The sequence below is a fragment of the Apus apus genome, chromosome 14 (genome assembly GCF_020740795.1).
Source record: "Apus apus isolate bApuApu2 chromosome 14, bApuApu2.pri.cur, whole genome shotgun sequence".
Taxonomy (NCBI): domain Eukaryota; kingdom Metazoa; phylum Chordata; class Aves; order Apodiformes; family Apodidae; genus Apus; species Apus apus.
The window spans coordinates 8,123,852-8,141,250 of record NC_067295.1 but is presented as its reverse complement, the minus strand read 5'-3'; the positions used below and the strand labels follow the sequence as shown (position 1 = coordinate 8,141,250).

General features: G+C 42.0%; 3 protein-coding genes across 10 annotated transcripts in view; 2 read left to right on the top strand and 1 right to left on the bottom strand.

Annotated features, from left to right (window-relative positions):
- The window catches only part of LOC127390745 (acyl-coenzyme A synthetase ACSM4, mitochondrial-like), a 25,926-nt gene extending 21,899 nt beyond the window's left edge, over positions 1 to 4,027 (top strand). For all 4 annotated transcript variants that reach the window (XM_051632669.1, XM_051632668.1, XM_051632665.1 and 1 more), the window contains one exon: positions 3,943 to 4,027. The gene's annotated coding sequence lies outside the window, so the exon portion shown is untranslated. The remainder of the gene's footprint in view (positions 1 to 3,942) is intronic.
- THUMPD1 (THUMP domain containing 1) lies at positions 1,045 to 4,718 on the bottom strand. Its single transcript, XM_051632688.1, has 4 exons — positions 4,477 to 4,718; positions 3,960 to 4,140; positions 3,343 to 3,591; positions 1,045 to 2,759 (listed from the first exon to the last, which is right to left on the bottom strand). The coding sequence occupies exons 1-4, from the start codon at positions 4,672 to 4,674 to the stop codon at positions 2,434 to 2,436; spliced, it is 954 nt and encodes a 317-aa protein (XP_051488648.1). The 5' UTR covers positions 4,675 to 4,718; the 3' UTR covers positions 1,045 to 2,433.
- LOC127390748 (acyl-coenzyme A synthetase ACSM3, mitochondrial-like) lies at positions 4,072 to 17,397 on the top strand. Of its 5 annotated transcripts, none has more exons than XM_051632676.1 (14): positions 4,072 to 4,162; positions 8,118 to 8,378; positions 9,790 to 10,000; positions 10,727 to 10,934; positions 11,173 to 11,316; positions 12,150 to 12,306; positions 13,248 to 13,327; positions 13,644 to 13,767; positions 14,241 to 14,321; positions 14,948 to 15,049; positions 15,965 to 16,092; positions 16,208 to 16,307; positions 16,777 to 16,896; positions 17,055 to 17,397. In XM_051632676.1, exons 2-14 carry the CDS (start codon positions 8,166 to 8,168, stop codon positions 17,139 to 17,141), a joined length of 1,755 nt encoding a protein of 584 aa, XP_051488636.1. In that variant the 5' UTR covers positions 4,072 to 4,162; positions 8,118 to 8,165; the 3' UTR covers positions 17,142 to 17,397. The 5 variants fall into 5 exon arrangements, with proteins under 5 accessions (XP_051488636.1, XP_051488635.1, XP_051488637.1 ...); XM_051632675.1 differs by lacking the exon at positions 4,072 to 4,162 and adding an exon at positions 4,785 to 4,988; XM_051632677.1 differs by lacking the exon at positions 4,072 to 4,162 and adding an exon at positions 4,836 to 4,875.
- The last annotated feature ends 2 nt before the right edge of the window (positions 17,398 to 17,399 follow it).

The window sequence follows — 17,399 nt, the reverse complement described above, 5'->3', positions numbered from 1 at the left end:
AAAAATTACAAGTATTATTTTAAAGACAATTATGGAAAATATTCAGGACACTCTCAAAACAACATTGAAGTTATTCCCCAAGTCAGCAAATTATTATTGAAGTCAAGTAGCATGGAGACCCATGCTGTTACGGAAGAAAACAAAAAGTGTAAACAAAATCTGCTTTTTTACTTTTCCTCTTTTGAATCAGATTGAATTTGTCCAGCAGCTGCCAAATACAAACACTGGGAAAATCAGACAGAATGAACTGAGGAACAAGGAGTAGGGACAGATTTAGTTTTGATAAGCAAGCTCAAGAAGTCAATCTCTATCAATTTCATTCACAGAGCTTTTTTTTATTACAACTGTAAGCACCAGTATGGCATTATATTTCACCTGTTAAGCAGTGATTGTGTAATAATGCACAATGTTTAAAAATTCCAACTGTGTGGGGTTTTTTAAATGCTTATGTTCTTGCTTAACAAAAATCAAGTCTACTTAGTAAGGCTGAACACTTTTGAGAATTATGGTGTGGGCAGAATCAAGTGGTTACCAGGTGAAGGAGCAGTGTGTTCATGCTTTTAGACCAGGTATTTTAACTCGGATATTAACAAGGAAATTGTAGATCCCAGAAATTACCATAGATCTTAAATGCATCAAAATTAAGCACCCTGTTTGATGTTGATGTCTTGAAAGCCTCAAGATTTAGGAATTAATGTGTTAACAACAAATGTTCAGTATGTGCAAATTATGAACCATCAGAAGTAGCAGAACACAGACATCTTAAGACTGCAGCACAGGCAGCATCTAAATGTCAGACACAGGCTTGGCAGATGATGGTTGTTACTCAGCCATGTCTTCTGAAAGCCAGGAATTATCCATGAGTCTGTGCTTGTCCTTAGTAGGATCAGCAGGCTGTCTAGAATCACCATTGACATCAGCCACCAATAAACACTCACTGTTGGCCTTTGTCTACTCTCAAATGGTTCTTTCCTATGTGTCACCTAGACATTGCTGGTTTTCATCCACAGACAAAAAGCTTTAAAATTTAAAGAAAACACCGACTGGGGTAAGAAAGCAGAGCTTTAATAAATGGATGGTAAGGGAGACAGGATTTGAGAAAAAAAGTCTTATTAATTTTCCAACTTTCAAAACAATTTTGAGAGAAGAGGAAAATTAAAATTAAATGCTGTTGAGGGACTTGAACACATCCTTTCCACTAAACCAAGACAAGTCACAAGTGAACATTCTTCAAGATTAGTCTTTTCCTATTAGCAACCCACAGACTTTTATGCAAGAAATTAAATACTAAAGCTAGACAGTTTTACAGGAAGCAAAGCCCTTCTGGAAAGCAGGTTATAGCTGCACTGGTTCTAGTTAGTTTTTAGAAGTCACTGGGACATCAGAAGAGTTGCTGTAACAGACAACGGAAATACTCACTAACTTTACTTTCAATATGAAACAAAATTAATACTATAATGCTAAAAAGTACAAAAAAATTAAACTCGATTCCTCTTATCTAGCATGGTATAATAGAATGCTTTGTTCTGAGAAGTTTTCAAGCAGTATTTAAATGCAAATTTTGATACCAAAGGAAAAAAATACAAACAAAAAAAGACTTTATAACCCCCTCAAGTGTTAAGTCTTTGGGAAGAGCAGCAAAAGGCTATTTGCAGGAAATTACTCAAAAGGATTCTGTTCAGTGACTACAGGATCTCCTATAAACTACTACCTGCTGTATACACAGCTAATGTAAACACACATGTAGTTTTTGCTAAAACCATCTGCAATGCCTGCACTGTACTTCTGCTGTTCTAGAACAGTCAGATCTATGACTCTTAACTTGTCCCACAGCATTCAAGTATTTTGGTCATAGCAGTTCTTCCCATTCATTTTCCAGATTCAGCATCCCCTTGTAGGGCGAGTTGTGTATTGATCCACAGAACCCTCCATTGTACAGGAAATTATCAGTTTTACTTTCTGTTGTTCATGCAGAAAATTGTATCTGAGTTCTGCAATCACACACGTTGTCAGATCACATAAAAACCCTCTGCAAACTGTTTTTCTCAGATCTCATCTCTGTCATTACTTCCTCTTCAGCTGATCCTGCACTGCCTTTTGGTTTCTGCAGCCATCAGATGTAGCAGAGGGTCAGTATGTCAGGATGGCCACATTTACATGTGTGCGCACACACCGTGCTTTTTGTGCTGGGTAAAGGCAATGCAGAATAAAGCTGTAGAAGAATGACAACAAGCTTCGCCAGAAAGGTGACCATCCTTACATCTGCTGCAATGTCAGCTCCACCTGCAAGGAGCACTGCAATTCTTACACATGTGGATTTTAAAAACAAGATTTCAAAACAAAACCCACTCTCCTCTTTAAAACACCCTTTCAGATTCTAGGGCAACTTTAATAGGTTTCAGTTGTGTTTGTCTTTCCGTTCTACCACATCTTCTACACTGTCAGGGCATCATTCCCCTGGGGCTCAGCTTCTGTTTCACCTTGATTCTTGTCCTCTTGTTTAACTTCTTGGGAGCTCTTCTCCTCTTCAGTTTCTGATTTTACTACTCTCGAGTTCTGTTCTTCTGTCAGACTTGATGGGTTTTGTCGTGTGTCTTCTTTACTGCTCTTCACCACCTCCTGTAGATTGTATTTTCTGAACAGCACATAGTCTCTCACCACACTCAAGCAACAGATGTTTTTTATTATTTCCACCACAATTGTATATTGGGGGTTATTAAGATCGACTTTGTTTTCTGGATTGAGGATGTCCACAATTCCTGTAAAACAAGATGTAGTTTTAAAAGATGCTAGAAAAACTTTCAGAGCATAAGCACACCCTACTGAAAGGACAGGAACTGAGCTAAAGAGAAGGAAACATTCCCCTGAGCTGTAACCAATTACTCGTTTTTGTAATTGCTTAAAAGAGCAGAGCTCTTAAAATATACCACCAGTAGGACCCAAGTAACTGAAAAACTCCCACTGCAACTACCAAGAAACAAAATACTTGAGTGAGGTGGAGCTATTTAAGTCATATATTCAATGGAAATAGTAACACATTATTTCACTACAGTCTCCAGAAAGAAAGCCTGATGGCAGTCATTTCAAACCACTTACAACTGACACGCCAAATTATATTCAATGCTGTCTTCTGCTTTTTGTCTCTTAAGACATCAACAACAAAGAATAATGATGTCAAGCTTTTTCAAGGCTTAGAGAAGCTTTTGTAATTCAGCATGCATATTTTAAGCAACAAGTATCTATGCCCACTGAGACCACTTTTAATCATCTGACCTATGCTATGCATGCAGTTGTGGGTTGCTTATATACTTGTTCTTAGTTTGATGGGAAATCCATACATACCTGCCAATTCCTTAATTACTTCTTCCCTACTCATATGACTGTTATTACGAGCTTTGTAAACAATCTGAAAAGTACCCTTATTTGGGGCTTTAAACCAAGGCTCAAAAAATGTTTCTGTGAATTTTTTCATATCCTCCAAAAATGCCTTGCAGGTTCCAGAGACAGGCAGCATGCGCAGAATTACTCTTGTTTTCTTCTTTTTAGTGGCGTGCATATCCTGTAATATATGGTGCACCAGGTTCTCAGGGTCTACAAGAAAAACAGCCAGGGATAAGAAACAAATTCAAGGCATTTTTCTCCCTTCTTCACACCTCTAAATAATGAACTGGGGGGAAATGCATGCTTGGCTGCACTGCTGAAAGTCTCAGATCATTTTCTGTGAAGAGTTGTTGTACTCTACCAAAACTGGATAACCAAAGATTAGTTTGTGAAAGCAGATTCCTCTACCTTTAGCAACTCCACTAATGACAAAACTCAGTGGCGATGCCAAAGGGAAGGGGAAACTCCGTATTTGCTTGGGATACACAAGTTTCATGGAAGTCAAGCTCTGTGGCCTGTTAATAACACTGTTTGGAGCAGTGTTTGTGTCTATCCCCACAGCATCAGTTATGTCCCACCTATGCCCTGGGTTCTGATGAAGACCACGTTGTTGGCACCACTCTCCACCGACTGGAACCGCCGCAGCTTCTGCTCCGTCGACGCGCGGATCTGGCCAACCTCCTTCTTCAGGGCAGCCTCGACATCATCCTCATCCTCCTCACTCGAGCTTCCAGACAGCCGCTCCTCGTGATCTGAAAACTTCACACAAGGCACGTCTCTGGTGAGTACCAAGCAACAATGCCCGCAGCTAGCACACTGCCAGCAAGGCACCAGCCTGCCCAGGGGCTGGAGGTGACGGGCAAGGGGCTGTTCTCCGGCCAGCCCGAGGGCCGCGCTGGGGGATGTGTAGCGAAACCCGCGCTTTCGGGTGTGCAGCGAACATAAACAGCTCGGGTTTTTATGTCCAGGCAGGGAGCAGAGGCCTCCCAGCGCTGCTCTCCCTCTGGCAGGCAGGCCCGAGGGGGCCGGTGCCCCGCAGGGCTTCATCCCCGGCCTCGGGGCCGCCTCCCGCCCCGCGCGGCCGGCCGCACGCACCTGCTCGGGCCCGTACAGCAGGTCCCCGTACTCGCCGAGGAGGCTGTAGGCCTCCCCCACGCACTTGCGCTCGTTCATGTTGCAGGTGATGAGGATGCCGCGCATGCCGGCCTCCAGCTGCCGCCCGCCGCCGCGGGGCCGCTTGGCCCGTCCCGCCGCCAGGAGCCCCTTGGGCCGCCGCTTCCGCGCCGGAGCCATCGGCCGCCCCCCGCCGCGCGCTGCGATGGCGTCAGCGCCGCGCCCGGCCCGGGACAGCGCCGCCCCGCGGCTCGGCGGCCGCTCTGAGCGGCCCAGGGGCGGCGGGGGGGGGCGGCCCCGCACCGGCTGCTGTGCCGGGCCCCGCGCCGGCTTCCAGGCTCCTCTCACGGCGTTGCTGTAGGCGCTGTGGTGCCTTCGGAGGTACAAAGAACAGCAAACCGGCCCTTGGAAGTCACAGTTCACCCCGGCCGTTAGGCGCGCTAGAGCGGGGTGAACCATTTCCCCGGGCACAGGACTCCGGACTCCCAGGCGTGGTCAGTCACTCGTAGCGCTGGAGGCACTTTCTGCTGCTGAGCGTCAGTTCTTGGGTTGAAGTCTGGGTTTTTGTTAATAATTCCAGAACTCAGATAGACAGTGGGCCAGGGAAAGGATAACACAGAAGTGTGTGGAGCAGCAGGCCTGGCTCCTGCTCTGGTGCTCCAGCACTGCTCCTACACCCACCGGCTGAGTCCTCAGGCACCTGGAGGTGTCCTGGGGCAGAGGGACCAGCTGAGACAGAAACTCTTTGTACAGGTAATTGTAGGCCTGACTAGAGAACATGCGTTGACAGAAAAAATGCAGCCAGTAACATGGTTTCCAAAGGAAAGTGTTCACAAGAGCCTTCTTCTTTCTCTTCTTTAGCTTCTTGGACAACTAAGGGGGAAAATTTAAATTCCTTGACATTTTGTGAAAATGGGTAGAGGAGACAAGTACAGAGGTCTTGCTGGGTGCAGGGCTGTCATATTATTGACACCCAGAGAACCCAGTTGAGGTAAAGTAGGTGAAAAAGGAACTTCATTAATTGATGGAAGTATTTATGGTACAACTTATGGGTGAATTGTAGTGATAGTCTCTGGAGTTGGACATGTCAGGACATGTTTGAAACACGAGGAAGAATTTCTACAGGCAGCTCTGAGTGGTGCAGAGGAAATGCAGTCAGAACTAATTAGGATACTTTTGTGATTAAAGAGCTGGGGACTTGGAAATACCCATTGGTGCTCTGGAAATTAGTTGTATGTCCTACCAGAAGAATAGGTTACAGTTTAGGTCACTGTACAAGTTACAATTTTCATCCTAAACAGGAAACTTTCTTCCTACATATTTCTAGCACGTTCACTGACTCTTCTCACAAGCCATTGATGTAATTTTCTCTTAATGTGTGTATCTCCTCTGGGATGATGTGCTCTTGTTAGTAAGGAAACCGTTTAAGGCTGTTCCTCTGCCTTTCTTCTGGGAGGATTTCATTGCATGCAGTTCAAAGAGCTGTTTAAAATGTCACTACTGCAGGCCTGACTGAAGGTCTCCCTTGCTAGGCAGAGAACAGCTTTGTTGTTTGGGGGAATCTGTTCTGAATCACTTTCTTTCTGCTGCAGTGCATGTTTCAGGGAGCTGGTTAGCATCTCCTTTGAGAGTGCTGAGGGAGCTCTGGCAAAAGTATAGAACCTGTGTCCCTGGAGGGACTTCAATGTCACCCTCACTAATTAGCACCCAGAGGACTGTTCTGCTCCCTAAGACGTAGATGGGTGTCAGTAATCTCTCTGCTTATCTCAGAGCCACAGTTTGGGGACAGAGATACAGCTTTAGGGCTGTGGCAGCCAACTTTTATGAATCATAATGCCCCAATCTAAGCTACTGCTGTCACTAGCTCTCTTGCGAGTGACATCCTCACAGCAGAGGCTGAAGACAGAGGCCTGCACTAGTGCCACAGCCGTGCCCACAGTGATGCTGAGCTGTAGCCTGGGTGGCAGAGAGGATGGCACACATTCCCTCCTGCCTCTTCTATGGGAGCGGAGCAGAGGAGGCAGCAATGTTAGAGCACCACTTAACTGTGTGCTTTCTGAACACGAGGCAGAGCCCTTACAAAAAGCTCACAAGTCACCAGGTGTTAACAAAGAAGGTCCAGGCACCAGCTGCAGCATCCCAGAAACTGATACTCACATTGTCATGGCTGAAGTCCCATGGTTACCTGAGGAGCCCCCAGCTACCCACTGAGCAGTGTAGTCACAAAGCCAGTCACAAGGCTGTTGCTCTTGTGGTCCCCCAGCTAGAGTACAACAGACATGATTTGGCTGTAGCAAGGTCTTAGAACTGTGTTCCTCCATAGGCTGGTGGGTTGGAATTTGGGATGAGGGGGAAACAGGAGAGATTTGGGACTCGTACTTCCTACCTCCGCTCTGAGCTCTGCAGAAACCTATCAGCTCTTCTCACTCTGCTGGACTTGCCTGCCCCTTGTGTGAGTCTAGAGCACATGTAAGGAGCATAGCAGTCAGTCCTGGGCATAGCAGCAGTGCAAGAGCAGGCAGAGGGCCAGGAGTCTGAGATCTGTGTAAGGGGTCAAAGCTGAGACACGTCCCAGCACGGAGCGGGCTCCACTTTGGTGCAAGGCAGAGAGACAGTGAGTTGGGATTGACAGCCTTTTGACAAGGTAACTGACCCTCTGCCCACCCCTGCAAGCTGCTGGCCAGGACATTTTCTGGCACTGGATGTGCCTTTTCTCTGTCCACATTCCCTCTTCTCCCAGTCCCTCTCTCTCTTTCATTTGGCTGGGTTTCTCTCCTGTGTTTGTCATAGACGGACTGGATGTTACAGATCAAAAAAATGTCCCTTTGCTTCAGGGAATCGTATGATTTTACAGCTGGATAGTTATTCCATAAGGAACTAGCAGTGTTTATATAATTCTGTAAATAAAAGACAGTTGACAATGCATGAAAATAATTACTTCAGAGTTTTCAGACCTCCTGCTAAGTTGAGTCTTTTTGAGAAGCAATGCATTACATTTGGGATCCTTTTCAGGGAGTCAGTTAAGGTTTTCCTGTCTCATAAAGTGATGCTTTTTTCATCAAAATAATGTCTAAAACATCAATACTTACAATCTTCTCAGGGCTTCGCTGCATTAATTTCATTCCTGGCAACCAATATGTCCCCAGGTCTGATAAGCTAGAAGAACTGTAAATATCTTTGTACCAAATGACACTTTGGTCAGCAAGTAATTAATGCATGATTGCTAGATTATCTGTGCAACATCTTGGTTCATGCTGTTACTTGTGTATTGTCAGTCAGTTTAGTTTACTGAAGTCAGAGCTGAAGTCCCTGGGCAGTGTTCAGTGCTTCTCTGCAGTCTAAGGCAACTGAAATGTGATCTACAAGATTAGCAGGGCTTGTGGGCAGGGAAGGAATGTGAGTTATAGGAAAGCTGCCCCAGTGACAGGGCTGAGGTTGAATGCAGGGTCAGGATCTCGATTGCCTGGTTGTCACTCTGTCCAACAGAGGTTGGACAATGGCTGAGCTGCAACTGTCCTTAGCAGCTGCTCTAGTTAACAGTTGGGATTGTTGTTCCTATGTAGTAGTAAAAGCTGTTCTGAAACTGCATGGCTAATACCAGCTTCATATCTGTATCACTGTAGCATTTCTTGGGGAGATAATCCATAAGGAGCAACCTTGAAGAGACTATTATGGCCCTTGCTGCTCTGCATTTTTTACTGAAGACCCCAAGTGCTGCGTCCCTGCGGGCTCCCCTGAGAAGATCTCTCCAGCTGTGCAGCCGGTGCTACCCACGTCATGCCTCTTTGAGTTATGAAGCCATAAAACAACAGTACAGACCAGAGGTGCCAGAGTACTTCAACTTTGCAAGAGACGTGCTGGACAGGTGGACTGAGGCAGAAAAGGTAAGATTTTCTTGGCTTCCCTGATGATGAAGTATTTAATGCTGGTCATTAATTCTGAATATCTGACAAATCCAATAACCAATACACCAGGTTTATGTTCTAATTATAATCTGGTGATCATCTCATGCAATTTGAACCTGTAGGGCACTTGCTGTCCTTTTCACTATTTTCTTTTAATCAGTAACTCCAGTGAGACTGAGTGTAAGTAAGTATGTGCCTCGTTAATGAAACTGTGAACTGAACTGCTCTTAAACCTGACATCACTTCCCCCATCAGCCGTGACATGCATCCTACCTGGATGTGCTAGGGAAATCACTTGATCTCTTTATGTGTCATTGCCTGCCTGTAAAATGAATAATAAATACAGTGTAATGTCCTGCCTATCCCACATGTGAAATCTCTTGTATGCAAGGACTTGGAATCTACAAAACCAAACAACTTTGAACTCCAAACTAGACACAAGCTCTATGCAAGGAAAGGGAATATAGAAAAAAAAACATGGAGTATTGGTCTGTCGCCTTTCTTGCTATGCAGGTCTGGTCTCTGTGGATATAGTACTGATTTTGCAGGCTCAGGCTGTTCATGATGAGGGGCTAAACACAGTTATGTCCAGCTTGACAGCAAGAACAGAGCAGAGGTATCACCCATCTGACAATTTTTCCTCTTGCAGGAAAAACAGGTTTTGACAGGTTCTAAACAGAGCAAGCAACAGCCTCTGGAGAAGAGGTTTAGCCCTCTGAAGGGCACAGATGAAATCTGCTCCCCTCAAAATGAACCTTAATGTTGTATCTTCAACTAGATAATAAAGTGTCATGTTCATGCTGCTCCAGTGAATTTTTTGCTGGGGAGGTGACTTGCTACTGCTAAATGCATTGCCCACCTTTAAACCTCATTGTATACATACATATCAAAGCACTTCACACATCAGTTAAGTGAGGCATTGATTAAAGGTCACACTGTGTGGGTTTATGCTTTTGAAACTTTGATTTAATTTTTAGAAGTTTCAGACATGCCCAATTCCAGGTGAACTTGCAAATGAGCTATGAGGGCTCAGGAAACTCCAGGGCACAAACCTGAGGTACCCACAGTCATCAGCTGCTTTGTTGGTGTGACCTGAAACAAAAAGAATCTTCTTTCTTTGTGTTGATTACTGGGCGACCTCTTTAGAGTATAAGATGAAGAACTCAGGAAAGGAATAAAAATCTGATTTCCTACATGACATTTATAGGCTGTTCTCTCTAAGGGAGAGTTCTCTGCCTCTTTTGGAATCAGTAGCAAATTTCTGTTGCAGCCCTAGGTTTCTCCAGCACTGAATAAGTGATGAATGTTTTTGGTTTTTTTCCTCCAACTTAAGGTAAAGGCAATGTGTTTCTAAAATGAAGCATTTGTATTGTATCCTGTTGTTCTACAGGAGGGAAAAAAGTCTAAAAACCCTGCATTGTGGTGGGTAGATGGTGCTGGAGAAGAGGTGAGGTGGAGCTTTGAGGAGCTGGGAGTGCTGTCCAGGAAAGTGGCAAATGTTCTCTCTGATGCCTGCAGCCTGCAACAGGGAGACAGAATTATTCTGATTCTGCCCCGGGTCCCGGAGTGGTGGCTGGTGAATGTGGCTTGCATGAGAACAGGTTAGTAAAAGCATACAAATGGTCTATAGGTGCAGAAATTGTGACTTAAGCCAGTCCCTGATATTTAATGCATTCAGAGCTACCAACATGCCAATTAGGATGAACTAGTGTCATGCTGGTCAAAAACATTCTTCATGCCAAGCTTTTCCTTTGTGATGCTTTTAGGACTTCAGCACATGTTCTAGCTGTTAAAGACACCCTGTGAGTTCATGTGCCTCTGTCATTCTCTTCTGTCCAGCACTTGTGACACGTCACAAAGACACTCTTCTGCTAACTTGCAGTGAAATTAGCCCACACTTAATGAAATGTTTCACATGTTCCCCTTTGGGGTCTGTTAAATGCTCAGCTTTCCTGTATTTACAACCCAGGATGTCTTGGTGCCTCACAAAGGCTGGCAGTATAACTTGTGAGGCAACAGCTGTGTTTACCGGTAAAGAAGTCTGGAGAGACTTGTTCCAGGGAGAGCATGTTCAGAATAAGGGAAGTTATTCTGTTGATTTCTTTAGTGTCTTGTGATCAGCCTAATTTTTGCTAACTTGGGCTAGTCCTCACACAGCATTTAATCCATCAAAGAAATTGGCACATTTACAAATGTAAGGTCAAGTTCTGCTCTTAGTATAGTCCTGTCCCACTCAAAAGAACAAAGTAAGCTGAAATCTGCTTGTAGGTGCAAGTGTCATTCCTAAATGTTGAGGCTGCTTTTTCATTCCCCTTCCTTCTCTTTAGGAACTGTTTTGATTCCTGGCACGCAGCAATTGACAGCAAAGGACATTCTTCATCGACTCCAGAAATCCAAGGCCAAGTGTATTGTCACTGATGATTCTGTGGCACCAGCTGTAGACTCAGTTGAGGCTCAATGCCAGTCTCTGAAATTCAAGTTGCTTGTGTCAGAGGGCCACAGAGAAGGATGGCTGAACTTTAAAGATCTCCTGAAGTGAGTAACCACTGCTGTGAAAGTGCCACATCAATAATGAAAGAAAAGCACAGCAATTTGTCTTGAATAGTAAATGTTGAAACACACCAATATATTTTCACCTTTTTATGACTGAACAGTGGAAAAATGTCATTGTTTATGATGTTTTTGATTGCTACAGTTATTTGGGTTAAATATTTTTTAAAAGGTGTAAGTCACACTTTCAAATGACTTTATTAATCGTTTTGCTTATTTTAAGAAATGCTCCTTCTGATCACCACTGTGTCACCACAAAGTGTCAAGATCCAATGGCCATCTATTTTACCAGTGGGACTACAGGATCTCCAAAAATGACTGAGCATTCCCACAGCAGCTATGGTATTGGCCTTACAGTAAGTGGAAGGTACAGATATCACTTTAAATCAGACATATTTCTGTAGCTGGTCACCCAGCTGAAGGAAGAGGTTTTTACCAGAAGCTTTTGTTTCAGTAGTTAAAAAAACAGCAGTTGTTTTACATCACAAAAAGTGGGTTGTTTTTTCCATAAAACAAGGCAGCTTGAGTCTAGCTGCCTTATTGTGTAGAAAATGTAAAAGTCATATAGTCACTAACTTCTTTTCAACATTTTCTTTAACTTCTGATCAGTTCTTCATTGTGTATAGTTAATAGATTCCACAGGAACTGGACATGAGCACAAGTTTATGAAGTCTGTACCATAAAGGGGAAAAAAACACAGGTCTGTTAGGCTTCTGAATTCATGTGTGTCTGCATGAGGCAGCTCCTGCTGGCACAAAATGCTGATAGTTCAGAATCTTTAAATTTATAAAGCAATATTCTTTATAAAATTGATCTGGCAGTGTACTTCACTCTAGCAGGCAAAGAATGACAAATTGGAAAATGCCCAACTAGAAGTGAGTAAAGAAAAAAAATCCTCATCCTTAAAATTAGTTCAACCAAACCCCAGCAATCTCATACATACTCATACATCATGTTTTGAGGTGGTGTTAACTTGTCTGTCAGTATAATTTTTCCCTTAGAAAATGCCACATCAGTCTATCCTGACAACATCCCCTCTGTATTCTGATTTACCCCTGCTCAGAAATTCAGCCCTTTCTAATTGCCATTTACGCAAGAAACCAGTGATGGATTTGCTTCACTGGCACATGTCTTGTGGATATTTTGATATTTGATTTATTCTTGCCAAATAGAGACTGAACAATTGCTTTGTGTTAACAGGTATTGGCTGGACTTGACTTCCTCAGATGTATTTTGGAATACATCAGACACAGGCTGGGCAAAGTCAGCTTGGAGCAGCATTTTTTCACCATGGATTCAAGGGGCGTGTGCATTTGTACATAAGATGCCACAGTTTGACCCAAGCATTGTCTTCCAGGTAAGTGAGGAGAGCCCAGCAACAAACATTGCTGTTCTCTCTGGCTGGTCTTGCCCAGGTTTTCATTTCCCCTGGCACTGCACAGGAGGCAGCATGCAGCACAGTTACGGATTGCACCAGGTGGTAACCAACTGATTAGTTAAGGAGTGAGTGCTGCAAATATGTGTCCCAAAACTAGACAATGTTTGACACCCAAAGAATTTCATCATATACTCTGCTCTGAATTTGACTGCACAAAACTGCAAACATCCTTTATTAGGCCTAGAACTGAAGTACACAAGAAATTGTCTGGGATTTGTGGAGCACTTTGGTGTCATTATTAAAATAACTGACAATAACAGAGGAATGAGAATTTCAGTTCTCTACACTATGTAATTCAAAGTTAAAGAAGAGGCAGCAAGGCTGAATTTCTTTACTCAGGGCACCAATGTTCTATTCTCTTACATCTAGCACACACAGTTCATCATTTGAAAAAGACAACCAGGTTTCATTTTACATGGAATGACTTTAACATCATATCCAGGTTAATTAGATGGCTGGAAACTGTTAGTTAATGTTAGGCTATGTTGAAGAGCACTGTTAGTTGTACACTTAACAGAGCATCTAAAATGTAGCCTTAGCCTGTTTTCTACTTAAACTGCAATTACAAATAAATTCTGCAAGAGAAACTGTGAAGCTTTCAAGAGCAAAAAATGTTGGTGTATTGAACTAATTGTAATGTGGTGTAGATTCTGTTTTGAAGAAGAAACTAATTAAATATATCTGCTGTGTGTTGGTGTTGGCAAGTACAGAGCTGACTGCTTTTAGGTCACTTAACATTCTGTTAAGGTGTTCCATAAGCTGGATGCAGAGATTGTTGCATGACCTCTTGCAATGAAGATGGGACATTGCAGGTTTGAGTACATTGGCAAAGTTTACCTTTTTTGTTCTAAATTTTCTAGACTCTGTCAAGATTTCCCATAACCGTCTTCTGTTCTCCTCCAACTGCTTATCGAATGTTTGTGCAACATAAACTGTCCAGGTGAGCAACAGCAGAATATCTTTGGTGTATTTCATCAAAACGCTAGGCCAAATGCTCATTTTATTGGAAGTTTACAATGGCATAACAGTAACTCAGATCATGTGTTTCTCAACATTCTGAATCCTAAGGATTAGGAACAATGTCAGAATAAAGCTTAACCATTTTTATTCAGCTTTTTGTTTAACACTATACAGTTCAAAGAGAATTAACAGGACTCAGTAAAAAAATTGTTCTTATGTGGAAGAATCCCCACAATACAGAATGAATGGGGCATAGCAGGTAGATGACTGCCCATTGTTTTCTCTTTGCCCCTAAGCTACACCTTCAAAAGCCTGCGGCACTGTGTGAGTGCTGGGGAGCCCATCAACCCTGATGTGATGGAAGAATGGAAAGCACAGACTGGGCTGGATATTCATGAAGGCTATGGACAGACAGAAACAGTATGTTCTGCTTTACAAATGTAAAAAACGTAGGCTTCACAGACACAGCAATCAAGTCTCTCAGGTTGCCAAGAAAAAGTGATTATAATGATGATACAGTTATGACTTTTAGGGGGAAAAGCAAGTGCAATAAGCAATGCTGGAAAAATGTAGGTTGAACAATCGTAACAGCTTCACCCAAAATCCAAGGACTGTTTTTCATTCCTCTCAGCTTTGGACTGGGAACACTCATTACTGCATTCCAAATTCTGCTTTAAAAATCTATCTTAACAGCACTCACTCTCCTTATTTGGAGCTGTGGGCATCATTTATTTCTAGAAGTTTAATCATTGGATATGGATATAATGAAGCCAACTAGTGCTTCTTGTAGAAATACACAATATTAGCTGAGTATTTTAAACTTAAGCAAAAGACTGAATATACAAGCCACATTTAATTTAAATAAAAACTAACCCAAACAACATTTTTTACAGGTGCTGATCTGTGGAAATTTTAAGGGAATGAAAATCAAACCTGGCTCTATGGGAAAGCCATCTCCAGGGTATGATGTCAAGGTATGGTACTTCTGGTGATTCAGTCTCTCTCTCTTGCATAATCACTTTTAATTAAAGAGGTTTGAAAGCTCTTAACAGAGTTGTACCATGTACCATCATTCAGCAGGGAGTGAAAAAATGAAGAAATGCATGTTACTGCCCTAAACTGAGCATGCAAAATAACCAACTCAACTTCCCTGTTGCACCATCCTCACTAACATGGATGACCACCCACTGCTAGCTGACAGATACCAAATGCTGAGGCAATGATAGAAATTGAATTGCCGAGTTAAGAAAGAGTGGATATGAATGTTTTTCCTAGTGATAAGATTTTTAATATCTGTCTTTCAGTTCTTAACTTTTCCCACCCCATTATTTGTGTTCCTCCTTGGGGTCTTACTAACTTCATTACATGTTTGCAAAGTACTTGGCATTCCTGATAAAAGACATAGTGCAAATACAGTAGATTATTACTAATCTTACACTTCAGTTGTCAGAGTAAGACCCTTTCCTGCTCCAGATCATTTCCCAATAAAGAAAATACTTTGGTTATGTATTTTAAATGTGCACCAAGATGATATGATTTTACCTTAATGCTTTTAAATTTGTCTCCAAGGTAATAAAACTGTGGCTTTGTTTATTTTTAGATTATAGATGAAAACAGTAATATTCTGCCTCCTGGAAAGGAAGGAGATATTGCCATCAGAGTAAAACCTACAAGATCACTTTTCCTTTTCACTTGCTATGCTGTAAGAATATTTCTATAGTTAGAGTTCCTGTTAAATCTCTCTCACAAACAATTTGATGCCCCATTTTGTTTACATATACCCTGCTTCCTGGTCTGCAAAACCTGTGGGGAGGAAAGATGGATTTCAGTTTTTTCCCTGCAGATGCTTGGTCTAATTATACACACAATTATGTGTTTGATAAGATTGTTCTGCCTCGCAAGTTAAAATCCACTCTTTTGATTGTTTATTTTTTAATATAAAAGGAAATGTTTGATGGACCCCCTAATCCCAAAATACTCTTTAGCCTAAGGGCTAGAGCTCCTATCTGAGAAGTAAGACACTGGTCAAATCCCTTCCCTCCAGGTTTGAGCTTCATGAGGTGTTTCATACACGACATTTTTTAGCGTTTTTTTTTCCATGTTGGTTAGAATTTTCAGTACAACAGCCAGTAGAACAAACCCATAGTGGTGTCTGAGTGGTGTCTGCTCTGACAGCAGGAATCCTTGTTAAATTGTATCAATGCCATCAGCCTCTAATCAGGGCTCCTGAGCAGTGCTGAGTGTGCAAGGAAGGAACACCCTGCGTACTACCTAGAAAAATTCTTGCAGTTGCATTTACTGTAGTTCCATAAGTCTGCATATTTTTGCAAACTTCAGTGGTTCCCATAACTTGATATGATTAAAATTTTAAGTTGGTTGCATTTATTGCAATTGATTAATTTTATTTCTAGTTTTGTAGCTCAGTAATGGTGAATTAATAGTTCTTTATTAATGTCCTGCTTGAATCTGATGCATATGACCACAGTACAGACCAGCATGGGAAGCTACAAATTTTAAATAGTTGACTGTACCATAACTTACATGCTAAGTATGTTAGAATGCAATTTCATTTATTTTTTAGGTAGTCTTCTTCAAAATGCAATTTAATATTTCCTAGGATGATCCAGAGAAAACAGAGGCAACAACACGTGGGGACTTCTATGTCACTGGAGACAGGGGGATTATGGATGAGGATGGATACTTCTGGTTTGTTGGAAGAGCTGATGATGTCATTAATTCTGCTGGGTAATTTGAAACTGATTAACAATAAATCATTAAACTTGACTAACACAGATTCAGATGTGGAGTTTTGTTTGTGTGTTATCAAATACAACTAAAAGCTCTTTCCTCCATTTTAAAGATACCGCATTGGACCATTTGAAGTAGAAAGTGCCCTAGTGGAGCATCCTGCAGTGGTAGAGTCAGCAGTTGTCAGCAGCCCAGACCCCATCAGAGGAGAGGTAAAGAAATTAATCAAGTTCATATATTTAAGTAGCTTTGTGTATACCAGAGCTAATAAAGCCTAACTTTCAAGGGATTTGTCTATCCAGGGATTTTTTTTTTTCTTTTAAAAATTAAAACTAAATAAACTCAAGTCAGCATTTCTACTCTTATCAGACATTGGAGAATCCACACAGGAAAAAAAACTTGACCAAGGCAGTTGCCCCAGATCTAAGATAACAAAAGCACCATTTGAAACTTTCCCTGTCATTCAAATACTTACAGTTTTGGTCTTTATTAAATGTATATAAACTGCCTGCACAGTCCAGACCTATAGTGAGCACCCACAGCCTTTGGCAAACCTATCTCTATCTGCCCTTTACATTACTCTGCAATTTGTGAGCAAATGTTTGGTTAATGTTTCAAATCTTACTGTTGTGTAATACAGTTTCATTGGCATTTAAACCATTGCTGCCATAACTTCTTTAGGTAGTGAAAGCCTTTGTTGTGTTAAAATCTGACTATGCTTCACATGACCCAAAAGAATTGAAGAAAGAGCTACAAGATCATGTTAAGAAAGTAACTGCTCCATACAAGTATCCTAGGAAGGTGAGTGCTCAGATATCCAAATAATTGTCACTGTCATAAGACAGTGGCTGTTTACTGCCACGTGGCTTACAAACCTATGCCACTTGGGTTAAGAAAAATTAAAAATTTAGGTCAATTCTCTCTTATTTTGTATTGCAATCTTCTCAATATCCCAACAGATGGAGTTTGTTAAACAGTTGCCAAAAACTGTTAGTGGGAAGATCAGAAGGAATGAACTGCGCCAGAAGGAGTGGAAAAAAGATTAGAAGAGTTTGTTGCCTTTTTATAGGATTTTTTACAAAGTAAGATATTGCAGATTTACACAGTAAGTAAGAGACATGCTGTGTCCTTCTTAGTTTAGTTTAGGTTTGCATAAATTCTTACTTGATTTCCAGCATTTGGCTGTCCCAAGTGCTACACTAATAGCACAAAAGCAGGCAGATTGATAAAAATGAAATGGGAAACCTACATAGTCAAGAGCACAACTGGAAATTTGTGTTAAATAAAGTGTACTAAATTTAATG

What these genes read in the sequence shown, in the direction of transcription:
- THUMPD1 (XM_051632688.1), bottom strand. Translation starts at nt 4,674, where the DNA reads ATGGCTCCGGCGCGGAAGCGGCGGCCCAAGGGGCTCCTGGCGGCGGGA. An exon ending in TGCTGTACGGGCCCGAGCAG is followed by an intron (nt 4,141 to 4,476) that starts GTGCGTGCGGCC and finishes CCTTGTGTGAAG; the next exon opens with TTTTCAGATCACGAGGAGCG. An exon ending in CATCAGAACCCAGGGCATAG is followed by an intron (nt 3,592 to 3,959) that starts GTGGGACATAAC and finishes TTTTTCTTGTAG; the next exon opens with ACCCTGAGAACCTGGTGCAC.
- LOC127390748 (XM_051632676.1), top strand. Translation starts at nt 8,166, where the DNA reads ATGGCCCTTGCTGCTCTGCATTTTTTACTGAAGACCCCAAGTGCTGCG. An exon ending in GTGCAACATAAACTGTCCAG is followed by an intron (nt 13,328 to 13,643) that starts GTGAGCAACAGC and finishes TTTGCCCCTAAG; the next exon opens with CTACACCTTCAAAAGCCTGC. An exon ending in CAGACCCCATCAGAGGAGAG is followed by an intron (nt 16,308 to 16,776) that starts GTAAAGAAATTA and finishes TAACTTCTTTAG; the next exon opens with GTAGTGAAAGCCTTTGTTGT.